Source organism: Eubalaena glacialis, chromosome 8, assembly GCF_028564815.1.
Source record: "Eubalaena glacialis isolate mEubGla1 chromosome 8, mEubGla1.1.hap2.+ XY, whole genome shotgun sequence".
Taxonomy (NCBI): domain Eukaryota; kingdom Metazoa; phylum Chordata; class Mammalia; order Artiodactyla; family Balaenidae; genus Eubalaena; species Eubalaena glacialis.
This window is the reverse complement of record NC_083723.1, coordinates 24,353,859-24,379,132: the sequence shown is the minus strand read 5'-3', so window position 1 is coordinate 24,379,132 and position 25,274 is coordinate 24,353,859. Positions and strand designations below refer to the sequence as shown.

At 35.1% G+C, this 25,274-nt stretch overlaps 1 protein-coding gene across 1 annotated transcript in view; it reads left to right on the top strand.

Moving 5' to 3' along the window:
- LOC133097016 (guanine nucleotide-binding protein G(t) subunit alpha-3-like) overlaps window positions 1-25,274 on the top strand; it is a 47,644-nt gene that overhangs the window by 5,574 nt on the left and 16,796 nt on the right. The window contains 3 exon segments of the mRNA XM_061199017.1: window positions 13,840-13,882; window positions 14,776-14,875; window positions 25,013-25,170. Coding sequence (XP_061055000.1) covers window positions 13,840-13,882; window positions 14,776-14,875; window positions 25,013-25,170 — 301 coding nt within the window.

Here is a 25,274-nt window from a genome sequence, read left to right as displayed (position 1 = left end):
GCCTCAGAAGCAGCGGATTAAAGCTCCACAAACAACTTGATGTACCTGCATCTGTTGAATACCTGAATAGACAACAAAGCATCCCAAATTCAGGAGGTGGACTTTGGGAGCAGGATATATTAATTTTTCCCCTTTTCCTTTTTTTGTGAGTGTATATGTGTATGCTTCTGGGTGAGATTTTGTCTGTATAGCTTTGCTTTCACCATTTGTCCTAGGGTTCGGTCCATCCATTTTTTGTTGTTGTTGTTTTTTTTTACTTAAAAAAATTTTTTTTTTCTTAATAAATTTTTTCTTAATAATTTTTTCCTAAATAATTTTTCTTATTTTTATTTTAAAAAAATAAAAATTTTTTTTCTTAATAATTTTTTCCTTATTTTTATTATAAAAAATTAATAAATTTATTTTAAAAATTAAAATAAATTTTTTTCTTAATAAAAATTTTTCTTAATAATTTTTTTTCTTATTTTTTATTATAACAGCTTTATTCTATTTTATTTTATTTTATCCTCTTTCTTTCTTTCTATTTTTTCTCCCTTTTATTCCGAGCCATGTGGATGAAAGGCTCTTGGTGCTCCAGCCAGGCATCAGGGCTGTGCCTCTGAGGTGGGAGAGCCAACTTCAGGACACTGGTCCACAAGAGACCTCCCAGCCCCATGTAATACCAAATGGCGAAAATCTCTCAGACACCTCCATCTCAACATCAAGACCCAGCTTCACGCAACGACCAGCAAGCTACAGTGCTGGACACCCTATGCCAAACAACTAGCAAGACAGGAACACAGCCCCATCCATTAGCAGAGAGGCTGCCTAAAATCATAAGGCCACAGACACCCCAAAACACACCACCAGACGTGGACGTGCCCACCAGAAAGACAAGATCCAGCCTCATCCACCAGAACACAGGCACCAGTCCCCTCCACCAGGAAGCCTACACAACCCACTGAACCAACCTTAGCCACTGGGAACAGATACCAAAAACAACGGGAACTACGAACCTGCAGCCTGTGAAAAGGAGACCCCAAACACAGTAAGATAAGCAAAATGAGAAGACAGAAAAACACACAGCAGATGAAGGAGCAGGGTCAAAACACACCAGACCTAACAAATGAAGAGGAAATAGGCAGTCTACCTGAAAAAGAATTCAGAATAATGATAATAAAGATGATCCAAAATCTTGGAAATAGCATAGACAAAATGCAAGAAACATTTAACAAGGACATAGAAGAACTAAAGAGGAACCAAGCAACGATGAAGAGCACAATAAATGAAATTAAAAATACTCTAGATGGGATCAATAGCAGAATAACTGAGGCAGAAGAATGGGTAAGTGACCTGGAAGATAAAATAGTGGAAATAACTACTGCAGAGCAGAATAAAGAAAAAAGAATGAAAAGAACTGAGGACAGTCTCAGAGACCTCTGGGACAACATTAAACGCACCAACATTCGAATTATAGGGGTCCCAGAAGAAGAAGAGAAAAAGAAAGGGACTGAGAAAATATTTGAAGAGATTATAGTTGAAAACTTCCCTAATATGGGAAAGGAAATAGTTAATCAAGTCCTGGAAGCACAGAGAGTCCTATACAGGATAAATCCAAGGAGAAACATGACAAGACACATATTAATCAAACTATCAAAAATTAAATATAAAGAAAACATATTAAAAGCAGCAAGGGGAAAACAACAAATAACACACAAGGGAATCCCCATAAGGTTAACAGCTGATCTTTCAGCAGAAACTCTGCAAGCCAGAAGGGAGTGGCAGGATATACTTAAAGTGATGAAGGAGAAAAACCTACAACCAATATTACTCTACCCAGCAAGATTCTCATTCAGATTCAATGGAGAAATTAAAACCTTTACAGACAAGCAAAAGCTGAGAGAGTTCAGCACCACCAAACCAGCTTTACAACAAATGCTAAAGGAACTTCTCTAGGCAAGAAACACAAGAGAAGGAAAACACCTACAATAACAAACCCAAAACATTTAAGAATATGGGAATAGGAACATACATATCGATAATTACCTTAAATGTAAATGGATTAAATGCTCCCACCAAAAGACACAGACTGGCTGAATGGATACAAAAACAAGACCCGTATATATGCTGTCTAAAAGAGACCCACTTCAGACCTAGGGACACATACAGACTGAAAGTGAGGGGATGGAAAAATATATTCCATGCAAATGGAAATCAAAAGAAAGCTGGAGTAGCAATTCTCATATCAGACACAATAGACTTTAAAATAAAGACTATTACAAGAGACAAAGAAGGACACTATATAATGATCAAGGGATCGATCCAAGAAGAAGATATAACAATTGTATATATTTATGCACCCAACATAGGAGCACCTCAATACATAAGGCAAATGCTAACAGCCATAAAAGGGGAAATTGACAGTAACACAATCATAGTAGGGGACTTTAACACCCCACTTTCACCAATGGACAGATCATCCAAAATGGAAATCAATAAGGAAACACAAGCTTTAAATGATACATTAAACAAGATGGACTTAATTGATATTTATAGGACATTTCACCCAAAAACAACAGAATACACATTTTTCTCAAGTGCTCATGGAACATTCTCCAGGATAGATCATATCTTGGGTCACAAATCAAGCCTTGGTAAATTTAAGAAAATTGAAATTGTATCAAGTATCTTTTCCGACCACAATGCTATGAGACTAGATATCAATTACAGGAAAAGATCTGTACAAAATACAAACACATGGAGGCTACACAATACACTACTTAATAACGAAGTGATCACTGAAGAAATCAAAGGGGAAATCAAAAAATACCTAGAAACAAATGACAATGGAGACATGACGACCCAAAACCTATGGGATGCAGCAAAAGCAGTTCTAAGAGGGAAGTTTATAGCAATACAAGCCTACATCAAGAAACAGGAAACATCTCGAATAAACAAACTAACCTTGCACCTAAAGCAATTAGAGAAAGAAGAACAAAAAAACCCCAAAGCTAGCAGAAGGAAAGAAATCATAAAGATCAGATCAGAAATAACTGAAAAAGAAATGAAGGAGACAATAGCAAAGATCAATAAAACTAAAAGCTGGTTCTTTGAGAAGATAAACAAAATTGATAAACCATTAGCCAGACTCATCAAGAGAAAAAGGGAGAAGACTCAAATCAATAGAATCAGAAATGAAAAAGGAGAAGTAACAACTGACACTGCAGAAATACAAACGATCATGAGAGATTACTACAAGGAACTCTATGCCAATAAAATGGACAACCTAGAAGAAATGGACAAACTCTTAGAAATGCACAACCTGCCGAGACTGAACCAGGAAGAAATAGAAAATATGAACAGACCAATCACAAGCACTGAAATTGAAACTGTGATTAAAAATCTACCAACAAACAAAAGCCCAGGACCAGATGGCTTCACAGGCGAATTCTATCAAACATTTGGAGAAGAGCTAACACGTATCCTTCTCAAACTCTTCCAAAATATTGCAGAGAGAGGAACACTCCCCAACTCATTCTACGAGGCCACCATCACCCTGATACCAAAACCAGACAAAGATGCCACAAAGAAAGAAAACTACAGGCCAATATCACTGATGAACATAGATGCAAAAATCCTCAACAAAATACTAGCAAACAGAATCCAACAGCACATTAAAAGGATCATACACCATGATCAAGTGGGGTTTATTCCAGGAATGCAAGGATTCTTCAATATACGCAAATCAATCAACGTGATACATCATATTAACAAATTGAAGGAGGAAAACTGTATGATCATCTCAATAGATGCAGCGAAAGCTTTCGACAAAATTCAACACCCATTTATGATAAAAGCCCTGCAGAAAGTAGGCATAGAGGGAACTTTCCTCAACATAATAAAGGCCATATATGACAAACCCACAGCCAACATTGTCCTCAATGGTGAAAAACTGAAACCATTTCCACTAAGATCAGGAACAAGACAAGGTTGCCCACTCTCACCACTATTATTCAACATAGTTTTGGAAGTGTTAGCCACAGCAATCAGAGAAGAAAAAGAAATAAAAGGAATCCAAATCGGAAAAGAAGAAGTAAAGCTGTCACTGTTTGCAGGTGACATGATACTATACATAGAGAATCCTAAAGATGCTACCAGAAAACTACTAGAACTAATCAATGAATTTGGTAAAGTAGCAGGATACAAAGTTAATGCACAGAAATCTCTTGCATTCCTATACACTAATGATGAAAAATCTGAAAGTGAAATTAAGAAAACACTCCCATTTACCATTGCAACAAAAAGAATAAAATATCTAGGAATAAACCTACCTAAGGAGACAAAAGACCTGTATGCAGAAAATTATAGGACACTGATGAAAGAAATTAAAGATGATACAAATAGATGGAGAGATATACCATGTTCTTGGATTGGAAGAATCAACATTGTGAAAATGACTCTGCTACCCAAAGCAATCTACAGATTCAATGCAATCCCTATCAAACTACCACTGGCATTTTTCACAGAATTAGAACAAAAAATTTCACAATTTGTATGGAAACACAAAAAACCCCGAATAGCCAAAGCAATCTTGAGAAAGAAAAATGGAGCTGGAGGAATCAGGCTCCCTGACTTCAGACTATATTACAAAGCTACCGTAATCAAGACAGTATGGTACTGGCACAAAACCAGAAATATAGATCAATGGAACAGGATAGAAAGCCCAGAGATAAACCCACGCACATATGGTCACCTTATCTTTGATAAAGGAGGCAGGCATATACAGTGGAGAAAGGACAGCCTCTTCAATAAGTGGTGCTGGGAAAACTGGACAGGTACATGTAAAAGTATGAAATTAGAACACTCCCTGACACCATACACAAAAATAAACTCAAAATGGATTAAAGACCTAAATGTAAGGCCAGACACTATCAAACTCTTAGAGGAAAACATAGGCAGAACACTCTATGACATAAATCACAGCAAGATCTTTTTTGACCCAGCTCCTAGAGAAATGGAAATAAAAACACAAATAAACAAATGGGACCTAATGAAACTTAAAAGCTTTTGCACAGCAAAGGAAACCATAAACAAGACCAAAAGACAACCCTCAGAATGGGAGAAAATATTTGCAAATGAAGCAACTGACAAAGGATTAATCTCCAAGATTTACAAGCAGCTCATGCAGCTCAATAACAAAAAAACAAACAACCCAATCCAAAAATGGGCAGAAGACCTAAATAGACATTTCTCCAAAGAAGATATACAGATTGCCAACAGACACATGAAAGAATGCTCAACATCATTCATCATTAGAGAAATGCAAATCAAAACTACAATGAGGTATCATCTCACACCGGTCAGAATGGCCATCATCAAAAAATCTAGAAACAATAAATGCTGGAGAGGGTGTGGAGAAAAGGGAACACTCTTGCACTGTTGGTGGGAATGTAAATTGATACAGCCACTATGGAGAACAGTATGGAGGTTCCTTAAAAAACTAAAAATAGAACTACCATACGACCCAGCAATCCCACTACTGGGCATATACCCTGAGAAAACCATAATTCAAAAAGAGTCATGTACCAAAATGTTCATTGCAGCTCTATTTAAAACAAAGCATAAATATGTGTGTGTATATATATATATATATATATATATATACACACACACACACACACGTGTTGTGTAAATTTATATATATATGAAACAAGACAAATGACACAGTGTTTGGTAAGGTGAAGGGTATAAAAGGTATAAAATATAGGTTTCTAATGCATTATTTTCTGAATCTTCCATAGGTTTATAAGATTATTAAAATTAAAATTTGGGAAAAATAAGTGCATTTTTTTTGGCAAAAGAAAATATGGGAATATATCTGTAAATTCATGCACATTTCCTTACAAATGAATTCTATGAGATATCTCATGAGCATATCACTTTAAAATCACATAAACTTTTTAAGGAAATTCTTCTCAATGCATTATTTGATAACCTTGACAACTAAATTTGGCCAATCTCCTTGACAAATACAGATCCAAACACCAAACCAAAATATTAGCAAACTGAGTCCAACAATGTATAAAATGTACTTAAAAAAAAAAAAAAAGCCAGAGGTGGGAAGGGTGTTATCTCAAGAATGCCTTGTTGAAATACTATTAGAAGATTAATATATTCACATTATCAAAGGAGAAAGATCATGATTATGACAGGAGATACACGCATGTGCGCACGTACGCGTGCGCCTACACACACACACACACACACACACTAAATAAACTTCTTTTTATCCATTCCAGATAAAAACTTTTATCACACTAGGAATAGAAGACAATTCCTTAAACAGGATAAATAGTATGTACAAAAACCTGCAGTAATTGTCATATTTAATGGGCAACATTTAGCATCATTAACAACAGATAGTGAACAAGGACTTATGATGATGAATGGGCCTGACAGTTTCCTGCCCTTGACCTTCTCCACTTCAATGCTCTTATCAGGGATTTGTGTAAAGATAGATAAGGCAACATTTCACATTTGAGTAAGATTCAGAATTTGGAAGGATATAGTGACAGGAAAGTCAATATTCCAAGTGATCTCAACTAGCAGAAATGCTTGGCCCAAATGAGCAAAATGGAATTTAACAGATATCTTCAACTGAGGCTCAAAATCAACTATATTCATGCAGTATACACATGTAGTATGTGGGAGAATCTGTTTGCTAAGAGGTGATGTGAAAAAAGTAGCAACAAATTAACTGCTACAAGCTCAATATAGGTTAAAAAAAAAAAAATGTAATAAAGCTACAAAAAAACCCCCAAGAAACAAAAAAGAAAAGAAGAAGAAAAGAGGCAAACTAATCATGGTCTCTATTAAGAAAAGTGTTCTATTTAGAAATAAGTACCAGGATTGAGGCAGACCTATGTTGCACCCCTATCTTACTACATCAGAATATGTGTGCTCTCAATAAAATCACCTGATATCTGTGGCACCATTTTCAGTAGGACAGTGTTTCAAAAGGACATTGGCTCTTGCATGGAGTGTGGTTCAGAGGGTAAGGAATCTAAAACTCATGTTCCACCAGAAAGGATTAAAGGAGTGGAACATATTATACTTGAAAAGTCTCTTGGAAAAGAGGTGGAGCATGCTTCAAATAATAGAGAATGTTGAGAGCTCACTGTAAGTTAGAGTATGTATCAGGTACTTTATATGTTAATCTACCCAAATCCTAAGAGGTAGATACTAATAAGCCAATTTTATGAAAGAGGATACTCTCAGAAATTAATTTTGATCAAGACACCCAAAGTCAGCAATGAGTACACGCTCACTTTTATTTAATTCCAAAGCATGAGTTTGCTTATTACATTGTTCTACTCTGTCTAGGCTATTTGAAGGGTTGTAATGTGGAAGAGACAGATAAGTTTGTTGTTGCTCAATAAGAAAGAGGAATAGTGAGTGTAATAAAATCCAGTTGCTTCAAAAAGGGTTACCCTAAAAATCTTTTATGCCAACAGTCCACCAACAAATGACAAGCAGGCACTGCAAACCCATATGTCTATGAAAGTTCACTTCTTCCATATTAATTAAAATAAGTGATTTTAAAGTAATTTATGTTTTGACATCATTTTGATATTGACATTACCAGTGCATACCTAAAAAGAAAGCAACAGGGCTTTCCTGGTGGTGCAGTGGTTAAGAATCCACCTGCCAATGCAGGGGACATGGGTTCGAGCCCTGGTCCAGGAAGATCCCACATGCCGTGGAGCAACTAAGCCCATGCACCACAACCACTGAGCCTGCGTTCTAGAGCCTGCGAGCCACAACTACTGAGCCCTCATGTCACAACTACTGAAGCCCACGTGCCTAGAGCCCGTGCTCTGCAACAAGAGAAGCCACTGCAATGAGAAGTCCGCGCACTGCAACGGAAGAGTAGCCCCCGCTCGCCGCAACTAGAGAAAGCCCGCGCGCAGCAGTGAAGACCCAACACAGCCAAAAATAAAAAATAAATAAATAAATAAAATAAAATAATTTTTTTAAAAAGCAACATTATAGCATTAATATGCGAGTCAGGAGACTTAATTTCTTTGTTTTAAAGTAGGTCTGGGACTTTGGATGAGTATCATAATCTCTACTAGATTCATTTTTCTCATGCATAGAAGGAAGATACGTGCACAGCTGGTTGATTTCTAAGGTTTCATTCTTCTGCACAATTATGTGATTTTAAGACCACCTACAAAAAAGCTTCTGCATGATTGATTATAAGTCAGAGTTCATTTTCATTTTGCCTGTTTTAACAAGTTGTATGAAATGAGTGATCAGGCCTCAAGTGTGTTCAGGTGAAATTCAGTTACAGGTATAAATATCATGTAGCTTTAAAAATTTTTTGGTATTTGCAAATGAAAATGTGGAATAAAATCTCTAATTTATACCTATTAAGAATAAAATAATTTGTGAGTATCAAAGTATGAATTAATTATAAATTTAAATATTTAATTATTTGAAACACTTTCTACTTCTAAGAAATAAATGCATATCTCGTTAAAATTCCCTTGATACCCCTTGACCCCTTAGTGATGACCACAAACAGGAAGGAAGAGATTATTTCAGTATGCCCTTGGCCTGTGTAAACATGCTATTGTGATTTCTATATTTGGCTCTCTAACATGGTCTCATCTTACAAGAATGGAATGATTATTGTGAACTAAGACATAGAAACGTTGTAAGAAAGGGACTCAGTAATTTATTAACTTTGCCGTGGGGTTCCAAATAATAGATGAGATTTTGGACAGATGGGCTTCTCTTCAGGAATTTTCCTGTTAATGTTGTAGTTGCCTATACTGGACCTTCATATGGAAGCCTGAAGTCACCATATAGAGGAAGAAATGATCCAGGTACCTTTTTTAAAAGTTTTCCAAAAGAAAATATTAATGTTTCATACGGAGTTTCATTGATGAGTACATACTATTTTTCAAAAGCAATTATTTATTTCACACACATCATGAAAGATTAGTTACCAACAATCTTTGGATAATAGCATACCCACTAGTGTCAGAAATAATTCTGAAAACTTGCCAGGTCTTAGTGTCATCAGTATGATTACCAACTGGCCGTATTTGTGAAGTATAAAAGACCATTTTAAATGTATATTAACTCTCTCAGTCTAAAAATCACTTTTTCCCCAAATTTATAATAAATTTTTGACTAAGTAATACAGAGTTAATATAATGAAATTTGGTTGTGATTATTTAAAAATTTTTTGTGTGTCCAATAGTGGTTCTTAATTGATACTGTATTTGTCCATGACACATATGCTGGTACAATTCTGGAAAATTCTTTACACACTTTTTAAATTATTCTCATGGTAGATAACTGAAATTAAATGAAAATTATCTAAACTATTTTTACTTCATTGTAGAAATCATAGATATTATAGCATTATGTAAGGAAATGTAATTGATAGTCAGAAATGAGACATTCTTTTCTCATTCTCACATTTTCTCCAAAGTTTTTCCCCCCAGTATTTCCACTCTAGTTGAAGAAAATGCAGTATTAAACACACCTGAATGGACAAGTACTGGAATTCCTAATGGGCCTACTGGTTTTCCTCCCACTTCGCCGTAACTCTGAAATTTTCCATACAGCAAAATTGAGAACATATATTTAGAGAAGATATTCTACAAATCTTTCAGCTGTGTAGGATGATGCTACAATTTCTAATGCCTACTTCTACTGTTGGAGTTTTTTAAAAAACTACCAAGAACAGTTTTATAATCTTATTGGACAACTTTTCTTTCAAAGTGATGCACAGCCTGGAGCAAAATAGCAAATTATATAAAGCCAGCAAACCAAGATACTGTGCAAAGCTCCTTGATTTACTCGTCACTGTCACAAACAAATAACGCTCAGCCATGCAAAATAATACAGCCAGTTGTCTTCCGAAAGCATGAGGTGAGATTTTAATATGATTTTCATTTTAATCTCAAATGTTTCATTCTTGGACATGGCAGCCTCTGTTAAATGAAACAGTTATGCCCAATCTGTGAGTTCCTGTTTGATTACATTAAAAGTCTATGAAGAAAGATTAGCAAATTGCTGAGACTGATTTTGCATTTATCAACTTTGTTGCCGGATTTCACACTGTGTGGTGTGGACCACACTACCCTAAAACCATAAAGCCAAGTATGCTGGAGGTTTACCCAAGAGGAGGAATCGATAAATCATCACCGGCTATAAAATCTTATTTCCCATAGCTTCACCGTTCTGATTCCCTCAATATCCTGTAAGGTGGGCAGCTCTTTCAGATAAGTGCGGAAACTGGACATATTTAAATATGCCTAAGAAAAAAAAACTTTGCATATTTAAATATGCCTAAGGAAAAAAAAAGTAGAATTAGATTGAGGTGTCGTTATGTCTGTTCATCACAGCTTAAGAAAACATGGAGTCAGGCAGAAATGATTCTATGTGAAGAAACTGATACAAAACACAGAGGACAAAATTGTATTTTTCAAGCATTCAATATGAGTTTAAAGAATGTATTTGTTTCATTGAGATTCTACTATTAGGCACTGTTCTAGGTGCTTCAGATACGTAAGTGAACAAAACAGGCTAATTTCCCTGCCCTTGTTGAATTTACCTTGCAGTCTTGGAAGATAGACAGGAAAAGTTAAAAACAACATGTGAATAATTTGTAACTTTGTAGAATGAGATAAGTGCTGGGAAAAAAGTGGGGTAAGGAAAGGAAGATAGCGGGTGACAGTGGGGTTAAAAGTTTAAATAGGGTAGTCAGGGTCCTCTGATTCAATATGGATTTTCATATAATTTGAATAAAATTCTGAGATTCAGGGTTACCAGAAGTCATATTATTTTTGCTCACATAAAGTCATACTAGTTTTGGTAAAACAAGGCAGTTGATTGCCATGCTGGTAAGGGATATGTTTATGTCTGTTAATTAGTTTTTCTGAATTTGGGTTTCTCCTGGAAATTCTTTAAATTGCCTTAGTTGTGCTACTTTGAAATTTGTCCAAAATTAACAAGCACACAGACTTTGAAGATGTCCTGTGACCCAATTTCACAGTAATGTATCAAGGCCTTTGCTTCTCTTAAGGATACAGAAATTAGTATAAGACTAAAAATTTACTCATTGGCATGTTATATCAGGTCCTTGGTCAATATCATATTTCAATGATATTCACATATTTCACATATTTCATTGATGAATGGTAATTATAACCTGAGGATACATTTTAAAAGATATGATTTCATATCAATTATAAAACACTGAGTTTTCCTCAATGCTTTAGAGTTTAGTGATTCTATATAAAACTTTTATGAACAAATGTGTATTATCAGGTTTTACCAACTCATGGTGACTCCCTGATTTTCTCCCATCTATAAAACCAGAACATCCAAACTTCAAGAAATTGCCTGACATCACTAAAAAGTCTACAAATAACAAATGCTGGAGAGGGTGTAGAGAAAAGGGAGCCCTTCTACACTGTGGAAAACAGCATGCAGGTTCCTCAGAAAACTAAAAATAGAATTACCATATGATCCAGCAACCCCATTCCTGGGCATATATTCAGACAAAACTCTAATTCAAAAAGATACATGCACCCCTATGTTCATAGCAGCACTGTTCACAGTAGCCAAGACATGGAAAGAACCTAACTGTCCATCGACAGATGAATGGATAAAGAAGATGTGGAACATATGTACAATGGAATATTACTCAGCCATAAAAGAGAACGAAATAATGCCATTTGCAGCAACATGGATGCAAGTAGAGATGATCATACTAAGTGAAGTAAGTCAGAAAGAGAAAGACAAATACCGTATGATATCACTTATGTGTGGAATCTAAAATATGACACAAATGAACCTATCTATGAAACAGAAACAGAATAAGGGACATAAGGAACAGACTGGTGGCTGCCAAGGGAATGGGGGTGGGAGAGGGATGGATTGGGAGTTTGGGATTAGCAGATGCAAACTATTATATTTAGAATGGTTAAACAACAAGGTCCTACTGTATAGCACAGGGAACTATATTCAATATCCTGTGATAAACCATAATGGAAAAGAATATGTAAAAGGATGTGTGTGTGTATATATGTATGTATGTGTGTATGTGTGTGTATATATATATATATATATATATATATATATATATATATATAAATGGGTCACTTTTCTCTACAAAAGTAATTAACACAACACTGTAAATCAACTATACTTCAATTTTAAAAAAGTTGCCTGAATTTGCTCCTTCCCCACCCACATCCCTTACATGTTTAGGACTCATAGATGAGTAAAAAAATTGAAAGTTTGTTTTTATGGTCTATCCATACCCTACATATTATAGTAGTTTTAATCAAATTCTCTCATCATTTTCACTCTCAAGAGTCATATTCCTTTTTAGTCTCTTTTCATACAGTTGCCATTTTTATTCTATTAATCATTTTGAACATCCTTATATGAATTCTCCTGAGTCCCATTGCATTTATCCTTACAAATCACTTCAAATTGATTTTGGTTTGTTGTCATTTAAGAGTCAATGTTCTTTTTCCACATGGACATTCAGTTGCTCCCACATCATTTGTGTAATACATGTAGGGTATCTTTAGACTGTTCTGTTTTACAAAACACTGCAACGTTTCTTATGACCTTGATTCTCAGATAACATCACTTTATGTTTTATTCTGTGTTGTAGTTTGCAAATGATTTCATGCGTATTATGTCATTATGGTCTTCTAATAATCTTGAGGTAAGTATTCTCAGTTTATAGATGAGGAAACTAAGAGGTTAAAGGATTTACTGAAGATCTCTCTCTCTCACACACACACACATGCACGCACACACACACACACACACACACACATGAGCACACACACAAGCACAGAGCCAAATCCTCAAATCTAAGTAATCACACTTTATTTCAGTACTTCTTGGTTTTCACTTCCCAAATAAATACGCCTTACGGGTAAAGGAGACTCAAGAAATATGCTCAAAAGGCCTTGAAGCATAGCCTGAAATAATCACTGATCTTTTCATTAAAAGTTCATGTTTTAAATTTTTTAAATCATGTGAATTTTGTATCTTTCTACATGTTTGCCAACCATATCGAAATAAAGTTGTACATTGCATATCATCAACTAAATAGATGTCCCAGATAAATGCAACTGGTTCTCTATGACATTACCGCCACCCCGCCCCTCGCCCAGGAATGTGTAATCCATTTTGAGACATTCCTATATCACTGTTATCCCACATTCTCTTTAGGTTTGCTTAGTATTATTAACAACTTTCCTATGCTTAAATCAAAGAGAGAGTGCCTGTATAGCAAGGTAAACATAATGACAAAAACAAGAGCCCATCCTTCAATCAAAATAGTCTTTGAACTCTTCTGGAAATAAAAGATTATTGTCTCAGGTTTTGTTTTTCCTTGCTATTTAATCAAATAGGATATAGGAGGAGACATTCTGGGAGAATGAGAGTGATATAGAGACTATGAAGTTGGGACCATTTTGGGGGCGAGTTGCAAACCCAGGAGATAGAAGCGTTCCAAATTATGTTTGAATGCAATAGAATTTTTTCCTGATGGTATACACTTCTTGTTTTAGAAAATACACTCCACCTTGGAGCCAGACCTATATCTGAATCTAATATCAAAATAGAGGGGTTGCTACTATCTTTGAAAGTAGACAACTAATAATACCTTTCAAGACTTGATGGATTACTCTCCTTTTTATGTAGGAGAGGTGTCTGTAAAAGATTTACCCACAAGAAAGTGATAGTCACAGGTTTTAATATCTATATGAACTTGGTGTATCAGTTGACAACACTCCTATCTTTCTGTTGCAGGAGCAGGAGAATCTGGAAAAAGTACCATTGTGAAACAAATGAAGTAGGTATTTTAAACGTTTAATATTTGATTTCTGTCTGTCGGTGTATTTGCCCATTACAAAAATAAATACTTTTGGAAAATCTGATGGATAGTCTCTAAATCACAGGTAGTGGCAGAGCTGTCACATTTCCTGTGCAAATATTCCTCCTATCCTTCAGCAGAAAGCCTAACAGATGAGTAATACTGTAATTTCCATTTTTCTTTTGCATTTTGCCTCTCAAACTTAATAGCAATTATGTTTTAAATATATTAGTATAGGTATGATTTATGGTCTTAATATTGTTAGCATAAGCCATAAACATTTCAAAATATGTCAGTGATCCATTTGAATTTAGGAGGAAACAATATTTTTAACTTAATTGGCAGTTGGTATATCTGGGAATGAAATGCATATTTAAAGTTTTTACCATCACGGATTTCAATTTATTTTTGCATTTATTTTCTCTACATTTTTTTCTCTTTCTAATAAAATACATAGACCTGAATTTCTTAATAAGGACATTATGAACACAAAAATGCTGTAATTCAAGAATGCGATGTTTAAATGAGTAAAATGGCATTGATAAGGGGAGATGAATATGTGAAATCTCATGGCTCTGTCACTGCTGGAGAATTTTAAAGGAACATTATTGCTAGAGGAGAAGAAGATAATGAAAAATAAGCTCAAAAATGATTATGTTTGAGGATCTTGTTCTTTGGAACATATCCTGTGAGGGGATGATCCTAGTTCATGCTGAAATTATCTGTTTGTAATCTAAACCAGGTTCTTTTCCTTCTTCCTAGGTAATAATGTCATGTACGTTCCATAACAACCAGTATTTAAGTCCCACTTTTGAAATCTTCTGTCACCTCTATCTGCAACAAATTTTTGACCTTTTTTCCTGTCTTTGAAGAACAGGACTTCTTGATCATGATCTCCAATCACGCTGCTTTGGGGGTCTCAGCTCCATCCTGCCCCCAGGTCATCTCACATTCCCTTATAACACCACGGCTGTGTTCACCTGTTCTTTTCCTTCAGGTTGTAATCATGCTTGGATCCCTCTTACCTTTCTTACCTCTCTGTTCTCTATGGGGTTAAATGCAGTTAAAACAACAACCACAACTATTTGGCTATATAAAAATTAAAACAAAGAAAAAATAGAAAACTAGAAAAATATCTATAATAAATATGATAGATAAATGATGAATATACAGATTAAGAACAACAATAAGCTGCCCAATATATAGAAATAGGATAAGACTATGAATCAACAGTTCAAAGACAAAATTCAAATATCTATTAAATATATATTTTTAGTTTAACTTCACTAATAAAAAGTAAATAAAAATTAAAGCAATAATGAGTTATTTTTCATCTTAGTAAATTAGTGAACAATAATTTAAAAATAATATTACCCAATAGGGTGAAGTTTTGAGAAGTGAATATTTCTCATGACTACCTGTAAAATTATATGCTACAGAAAAATTGTAGAAATAATTTTTGTAATATACACAGGAAGCTGGGAAAATAATTATTGATTTTCTAAATACATTTCTGATCATTTTAATAATGAAATAATTTAAATGTTAAAATGTATAAACATAAAATAATGTAAATATGAAAATACGGAAATTTATGTACAAAGATATTTATATCAGTCTTATTTAAAACAATTAAATATGGGAAAGAATAAAGTACTTTAAAATAAAACACAAGCAAATAGATTGTGAAATTATAGGACTATTTACCCTTCAATTAATATTTTACATTCATTACAAGTTATATGTAGGTGAGAAACTCCTAATAAAAGAAAATACTTACATTAAGTGAAAAACCAAGATACAAGATTGCACAGAAATCTTTATCTTTATCTTATCTATTTATGATAAAATAGATAATTTTTTAAAGTGGGAAAACACATACTGATATTGAAAAAATTTTCTGTCAGTAGTAGGATTTAAAGTAACATTGCACTTTTATTTTGAATATTGCTGAGCTTTTCACATTTTCTACAATGAGCAAATATTACTTCTATTATTAAAAAAGCATCATTCTCCTCCTTCTGCCCCATCCCTCTTTTCTTGTCTCAGTAGAGTTTCCATTAAGAATAGTCAACACTAGCTCTCTTCTTCCACTTTCCATCTGTCCTTCAACCATTTCCATCGCTCTTGCCTCTGGCACGTCACAGAAATTGCCCTTATAAATGTCAGTTATGATTTCCTAATTGCCATTTTTTAGGAAGTGATCATGAGTCCTTATTTTAATTCCACTTGACTTCATTGAGTTTTTCCCTCTTAAAACTTTACCCTGGCTTCTAGGATCACTCCCTTTCCCAGTTCACCTCCAAACTCTACTATCCTCCCGGATTCTTTGACTACATCTTCACTGTTGGTGTCTCTACTGTATCAGGTCCTCTTCTCTGCTTACTCTACGCCTTCATCACATGAAAATCACTGAAGTCCACTGATTTTCACAATCATCTTCAAGGGGACTGTCCCAGAATATTTCTTCCAAACTCAGACACTTTATCTGAACTAGGGAAGCAGATAATATCTACCTCTATATTCTATGGATAGGTCTAAATCAGAATAAACAACATTAAACTTATCTGTCCCTCTGGCCTGTAGTCCCCTACAATGAATCACAGCAACAGCAGCCTCTAAAGAAATAAATCTAGGTGTAGTTATACTGACCCCTCACTCTCTTACCAAGTTATGCTACATCTATGTAAGGTATGTTTCCCAACATGTCACTTAACCCTACTGTCACTGCCTCTGTTCAAAACCTCAGCATTTCTGACCTGGATTAATAATGGCATCTTGCTGTGTTGTTTCTACTTCCCCCTCTCTTCCTTCCACTGCATTATCCACACTGCCACCAACTGATCTCTGAAAAAATGATTGTATCTCCTTCATAAATTTAACGCTTCACCTATACTATCAAGATGAAACTCCTAGACGTGGTAAATCAACAGTTCAGAATCCAGCTCTTGCCTATCTCTTCATCCTAACATCCCATAATTTCCCCCTTCCTACTTTCTGCTTCAGAAATGCTGGGCGTAAACAGTTCTATGGACTACCATGCTATGGGTGACAATACAGCTTAGTGGCTAAGATCCCAGGCTCTAAAAGCAGACTGTGTTTGTTGAACAGCTGTACTACACACTGACATTGTAAGCCAGGGATAGCGTCTTAATGTATCTATGCCTACGTTTCTTACCTGTAAAATGTAGGTGATAATTTTACCTACTTTAAACTAGGGCTTATTGTAAGAAAAAAGACACAGAAAACACTTAAAACAATGTTTGGCACATACTGAAAGCTTGATCATTGTAAGCATCTATTTGGTCACACTGATCCTTCTGCCTAAAATGTTCTTTTTCCTTTTGACTATCTGGAAATAACTATTTATCCTTGAAAAATCAGCTGATCGTCACTGCTGCCAGGCAGTCTCCCCTGATCCCTTACAACCACTCCCAATAGAGTTGATCACTAGTTTTCTAGTTCATCATACCACCTGCCAGTATTTTTGCTATACATTATCACACTGTACAAAAATAAGATTTCATGCCCTACCTTCCTATAATCTACTACTCTCCAACAGAACTTTCTGCGGTGACAGGAATGTTACACCTGTGCTCTCCATATGTGGCTAGTGTGATTGAGGAACTAAACTTTTAATTTTACTTAATTTTATTTAACATGTCTGGTGGCTACTGTATGAGACAATGGAGCACTAGTCTGTTTTTAGGGAGGAGGGACTTTTATAATTCATTCATTCTCTTCAGTGTATGAAATATGTTACTGAAAATGCCCAGTAAATGCTTATTAAGTTGAACAGATCTAGGAATGAACTTCCAGGTAGAGAGCTCTGCCTCACAGCAATTGCAGTCCTTAGAAAAGCAACATTGCTTAAGTCCTACTACAACTGGATTTTGTTAACTGTGCTTTTGTCAGTTTGCTTGGTGATAGATATTTCCTCATCCTTTGAGAAAACGATAGCGATCAGAATCTGTTCCAGGAAGAAAACCTAAATGCCCCCAAGTTTATTTATAATTGCCTTTTAAATTTAATAATTAAAGTAATATTCTAATTTCAATTTTTGACAGAGAACTGGGATTTCTTTAATGAACTTATTCCTGATCTATCCATAAAGACATTTTACCGTTTTTTTTCTACAGCCTTTAATTGACTATTTTGTTCACTTATTTAAGTTATTTAATTGTTTGCTACAGCAGGACAAACATGGCCATTTTTGAAGTAGAAATACAGCCATTACTGGCAATCAAATATTAAAAACAATAAATAATAGGTATAGGTACTGCCTTTACTCCTTTCACTAAGAGTCCTTGTATTTGAAGGTTTTAATATCTTGGGAGGCATTTGTGTTGTTTTTTCCCCCTATGCTAAAGCCTCTATGTGTATGGATGCAACACAAATCTTTAGTAATATGTCATTCAAATGATGCCTAATGAACACACAAGCACTTTTAAAAGCAATAAGAAAAAAACAAAAACAAAACAGAAAGGAACCAGAACATATTATGCAAAAAAGTGATTAGCATACACAAAGACCTTAACTTTCAATAGGTGTGTATTCCAAAACTAGTAGTAAAACTTTGAGTTCTGATTGAATGAGTGGAAGGGAAAGAAGAGTTCAGCCAAATGAAATGTCTAGGCATTTCAACTTTGAGAACTCAGTGGCACGTACACACATGGAACAGTGACAATGGATTTAACAGAGGGTAATTACCGCCATTAAAGAGGGTGCCTTTGTTACTGTTATAAATAGAAAATAGGCACTCCTATTTTCCAGTGTGTCTTAAGTGATAGGACAAGATGTGAATGTTATGCTAAATTACTTCATTTCCTCTGGACATCATGTTATAAACACTACAGAAAGTTTCAGAACTCTGTGTATATCTTTGTCCTCGGAATCTTGAAATCTTTCTCTTGAAAAGAAATAACCTTGCTAAGTAAAAAGCTAATTACTGACCCTTAAGAGACAACCTAGTATAATCCCCTTATTTAAAGATGTAAAAAAAAGAAGGGCCAGAGAGGATTAGCAAGTTGACCTGCATTAAATAGCCAGAGTTTAGGGCAAAACCCACTTTTCCTGGCTTCCATTATAGTGCTTTTCCCTATACAAGGATTTTTGTAAAAATATTTTTAACAATTAGGATTATTTCTTTTATTTTCTTTCTTCTAAGCAATAATAGTTCCTCAAACAGGCTTTCCTTCTGCAGTCCTTTGAGGATGATTTAGCAATGTTTGAATTTGCATGTGTAATATTCCATTTATTTGCATCACAAACTTGCCAACTGCTACTTAAATATATTTTTTGTTTCATGCAGCCCCATGTTTGCAAATCACTGATGCCAGTCATCACTAAATACCTGAAATGTGTTGGTTAAGAGTCTTAATGATCTGGCATGCAGGTGGAGTGAAAATAGACTCTGTACATTGCTGCCATTATGCTAACTACAAAATAGAAATAAATGTCATTTATTCAAACCCTCCATTAAATGGTGTAAACAGAGTAACTTAAGCACCACTAAGCAATTGACATAACTTCTTAGGAGTACTTATGTCCTCAACTATCAAGCATCACAGTTGTCAGGTACTACATAGCTCATATTTTGATTTCAATTAATGTAGATTATAGCAGTTTCAATCACATTCTTCAGTATTTGATTTTAAGATTAATACACTCTCTACCTGGCTTAAACTGTTTATTCAACAGATAATTGCTAAGCACTTTGCTTATGTGTGGCTTTCAGAGATCTGGTGTCCTATGGCTTTCAATTTAGCTTTCAATTTACTTACACAGTTTACATATTTCAATTTATTTTATACAGTTTGTACATCATCACACAGATTGCCATTCAAAGAGAGAAAGTATCCTAACCAAAAATATACATGAACTTTATTAGTCACTGGTTCTGTAAGTCTGGACAAGTTACTTAAGTTTCAGATTTTTCATCCACAAAGTGTTAGTGCTTTCATCATTAAATTACAATGACTATTACAGGAGGAAGCAAAACCATAAGAAACCCACATAAACACAAAGTATTGAAGAATGTAAGCTCCCAGGAAATATTAGGTATTTTTACTTTCCAATAATCCCATTGAATGCAGGCTCATTAACACTTATGTATTGAAGTCTACACATCCAATACCAGTTGAAAAAGTTTTTTTTCATTAAACTATTATTTATATGGCAGACATCTGACTGGACACTAGGAATATACTGAGGAATCAGCAGTAAATGAGATGGAAATAGTATTTGCCCTCTAGAGAAGAAAGATTGGTGTTGAACAAGTAATTACAAAGCATGAGCTATTTCAAAAGAGCAGCATAGCTGGATATGGAGCTAAATCCCCCTCATGTGTAGAGAGAATTACTGAGAAAGGGAAAACTATCACTAATGAGGATGGGGCGGAACTAATAAATTTCCCTTCGGAAATGTTGAGTTTGTAATTCTGTGAGCTATCCACATGTATGAACAGTTGAAAATGTGCATTTGAAGTTCAAAGGGGATATTTGGTTAGAGACTTAAGTCTCAGTGTTACTGCCATACCCTTACACTAAGGCATATAATTTACACTAAGGAAGGGGATGGGATGGAAGAGATCAAGGGCTTAGATTGAGAAGAGAAGGGCACTAAGGAGAATGGAGACTTAGGTAACAATGTTGAAAAACTACAACATTTTCCGGTCATTTGAGAGGAATAGGAAACTTTGGAGAAAATGATGGAACAGTAAGAAGAAAACCAGGAGAATATGGAATCACGGAATTTGAGTGAAGTGCTCCAAAGGAAGGTGATCTAAATTGAAAGGTCTTAAGAGGTCAAGAAGGTAGTATATTTAAAAGAATCTAATGGATTTAATAATGTAGAGATTATGGGAGAGGTTTCAGAAAAGTTGTGAATGCAGAATCCAATGAAGTGCGTTCAGAAATGAGTAGATATGAGAACAGTTTAAAGAACTATCGCTGAGGAGTATGAGAGAGAGAGAATCTGTAGTTGAAGGGGAATACAGCTAAAGGGGGGTCATTCTTGTTTCTTTTGGTTTAATGTTTGATAAACTAATTTCATGAGTATATAACTTTTAAAGAGGGTAAAGTTGAAGAAACAAGAGGGGGAAATAATAAAGGCATTTACTTACTCTCTCTGAATATTACTATATTCTATTTTAGAGCATCTAAAGCAATCACTAGACCAACATAAAAGGATGCTGAAAATTAACAACACTTTAATTACACATTTTGGGTGTTGTGACCATCTTTGACATAGCACCCTATGAAGTGAATCCTATAATTTCAACTAAAGAACACTGATTCCTCAAGATGTTCTCTGATAAAAGTTCTGTAATCAAATAAGTTTGGGATACATATGTACTATAACAACTTATTGGAAATTTACCAACAGTATTTGTAAGCAAAGGCTCTGAAAATCCTGTAGTTAAAACTTGGTATTCTGAACCTGGCAGTTCTGCAAATTATTAGGCTATAATATCCTGTCCTTCCATTGATATATCAATATTTTTTCCGCTATCTTTTGAAGTATGATTCTAGGGTTCAGAATGAGTTCCACAAGTTTCTAGGATCATGTGAGGTCCCTAATATTGATGAAGAAAGTCTGAGTAACTTGTTGAGGAAACATGTATTTCACTTTCTATGCAACATAATTCTAGAACTATCCAACATTAAGAGAATGAGCTATTCTAGAACCACCATAATTCCCAAGCTTTTCCAAATACATGATAGGGAAATAAAATTTCTTTAGGATGCCACTCATACCCACTGTGAATTATTTGAAACTTTTGGAAAATTATTAGACATCCCTTAAAACTTCTCTAGAACATGAGGTCTGAGCTAATTAGTATATTCATTTTACTGATTCATCCATTCAACAATATTTCAGGGACATGTACTATGTGTTAGGTCTTTCTTGGTTTTAAGGATATGGAAATGAACAAACAATAAAATCTCTGCCTTCATATGCTTATAGTCTAATATAAAAGATATAAAGAACTGTGTACTATATAGGTAGCAATAAGTGCTATGAAGAAAAATCAAGGAGGTTAAGGGGCTAGAAAGTGATGAAAGAATGAAAGAAAGGGTGGTAGGGAAGGCATTCTTGAGGAGGTGGTATTTGGGAAGAGATGAAGATTTGGGAAGATTTCAATGAAGTAGGAAGTGAGTCACAGGAAACGCACGAAGAGATCAGCCATTCTCAAAAGCTCTGAAATGGGGGCTTGGTGAGTTCAAGGAATAGTAAGGAGTCCAGTGTGTCTTGAGGAAAGAGGGACAAAAGTGCAGGGGTAGGGGGGAGGCAGGAAATAAAATTAGAAAGGAAGACGTGGCTAAAAATGTAGAGCCTTGTGAGCCACAGTAAGGAATTTGGAATTTTATTCTGAGTTTGATGGGAAATTACTGGAGTTTTTTTTTTTTTTTTAATCTGGAAGTAAGAAAATAGGTAGGAGTTTGATGTTCAATCAATTTGGCTGTTATATAGAAGACTGTTCATAATAGCTGTTAATTTTGGTGTGATGTATTTCAAAAATTCAAATTTCATTGGTGGGCCCAATTCCTTAAACAATATCAATTTGGACTCTTTAATTATCATCAACCCTTTGATAACTGTAGAAGAACTTCAAGAATTGAATTGCAGTATGTCTAATACGATATTATTTATGGTTAAAAAAATATGTTGCCAGGGATTCTCAACTCAGGCTGCACATTTGAGACACCTGGGAGATTTTTAAAACTACCTTTGCAGACCGTGACACCTGGAGATTCATACTCATTTTGTTTGGGTTGGGGTCCTGGTATCGATATTTTTTAAAAAGTACCCCACATGTTCACAATATGCAGCCTGGTTTGAAAATCACCACCATCGACTTTACCTCTGCATGCAGTACACTAAAATATAAAAGGTCTTGAAAGACAAAACCAAACTGATAGGATGGCTTGCCCTTGGGGAAGCTAATAATAAATGATGATCAAAGAGGACTTTATGACATTTAAATGCTCAAGGTGAGACTATATTCTTGATACCTCTACAAATAAAGTATATGTAAATTTAAAATGGTGACTATTTAAAAGAATGAAAGAGTATATAATAGCTTGTTTTGTAAAGCTTACAAGGCATGTGATTTTTTTCCCTTTAGGGACAATACTGTTTGAGCAGCTGTTGCACTGCATATTTGTCCTAAATGGCACTTTAGTATGGAAGGAGGCAAATAGGATGATGCCAGCAAAGTGATCGGATCATATTTCACTAATTTGCACTTTTCTATCACATCAAACTAATCGGGAAGAAGGATTTTAAAGTTCACCTTTTGTTGATGCAATAAAATAGGATCAAAGCCCTTGATTTGGGCCAGTTAAAGTTTGTGGCCTAGTGGTCATCTGATCAGTTTGGTTTGGCAATAAAATCCGATTGCGAAGAAAGATGAAATAAGGTTTTTAGTCTCAACAGAGCCTCTCTTTAACAATGAGAGATATACCCTTAGTTCTTCATGCAAAGAGCAGATTTTTAGTAAAATGGTGACAGAAGCCTGCCATAGATTTCAAATAATAATAAATTGAATTATATCAGAAAGTCATCAGGTTCTTATTGGACATACTTCACTAGTATCCACCTGATTTTGCAGAAAATACATTTGGGTTTGACTCTTCAATGCTTATTGTCTTCACTGATTTGGCAAACTTACCTCCAAGTTTTAGATTCGTCATTTGTAAGATGGAGAAAATATTGTGTCTGTGTGACTACTGTTGTCAGGATTATGTAAAATATTACAAGTGCTAAATGTCATGTGAGTTGTTATAATAATATGCACTCAAAAGAGTTAGAGCAAGAAAGAGCATGAGATTTGGAGTCTGACAACCAAGATTTGAGCCCAGATTTCTTCATTTGCTTGGCCTAGCATCATGGTCAATAACTGAATTATTCTGAAATCCACATTCTTAATCAAAAATTTTTTTGTTGTAAACCATTTTTTGATTATTAGTTTAAGTAAACTGTGGACTACATTATTTACTCAAACTTTTATTTCCTTCTGCCCTTGTCACTTCCAAATATGCCATCAGGAGTAACACAATGCTTGCTTTTACTTTTCTCCTTTTCCTCTTTTTACTTTACTTCCTTCCCATCTCTTTTCCTAATGAAGTCTCAACTCTGCCCTATCGATTTGCCCCAAAGGCACGCAAGTGACAACACCTATAAGGATGTTCAAAAACTGGGTGGATCAAAATGTTTACCATTGCTGGGCTTCCCTGGTGGCACAGTGGTTGAGAATCCGCCTGCCAATGCAGGTGCAGGGGACACAGCTTTGAGCCCTGGTCCGGGAAGATCCCACATGTCACAGAGCAACTAAGCCCGTGCACCACAACTTCTGAGCCCGTGTGCTGCAACTACTGAAGCCCGCTCACCTAGAGCCTGTGCTCCGCAACAGAAGAAGCCACCGCAATGAGAAGCCCGCGCACCTCAACGAAGAGTAGCCCCCGCTCGCCGCAACTAGAGAAAGCCCGCTCGCAGCAACGAAGACTCAACGCAGCCAAAAATAAAATTAATTAATTAATTTTAAAAAAAAGTTTACCATTGCTAATTTTTATGATTACAAAGAGGTACGTGATGGCAAATAATACTGTATATCAATACATTTTTTTAAACTATAATTTTAGAGTACTGAGTTTTAATTTCCTTTTTTACTCTAATTCTTACTTGGTATTTTTGTTTCCTGGAAAATATACGGCCATGATCAATAATGTGTCTGACTAGATCAGGTTCATTACCCTTTGACACTAGCATTTTGGTCGTCTAGAAGCTCAGTGGACTCACACTAAAATATTGTTATCCCTTTTTACATCACATTTAGAAGTCAGCGATATATACCAAAATATCCTAATTTCTCCATGTAATAGTTCACAGTTCTTGCAATGAAAAACTTTTCTGGACATGAGCCAATCATTATAAGGAACTTGAGTTCTAATGTATTAACCTGAAAATATAGTGACTAGATGCTCAATGAAATTATTACTGAATGAAATAAGAATCACCAAATTGAAATGCTCTATTGGAAAAAGAAGAATATGTGATCCCAAATAACAACGTATTTTTATCCTTCTCACAAAAACAATGCTATAGGAAGACCAAAGACAACTTTATGCGATAACAAATACCCTGGAAGATGGCAGCACGACGCCTGAATTGGCTGAGGTAATAAAACGACTGTGGAGAGATCCAGGAATTCAGGCCTGCTTTGAAAGGGCATCTGAATATCAGCTCAACGACTCAGCAGCTTAGTAAGTGAATGCATTTTGACAGGAACTGTAGTTGAAACATTTACATTTAAGAATTGTAACTCTGTATGCTCTACATTTGTAATCACAAATGATGAAAGTAAATG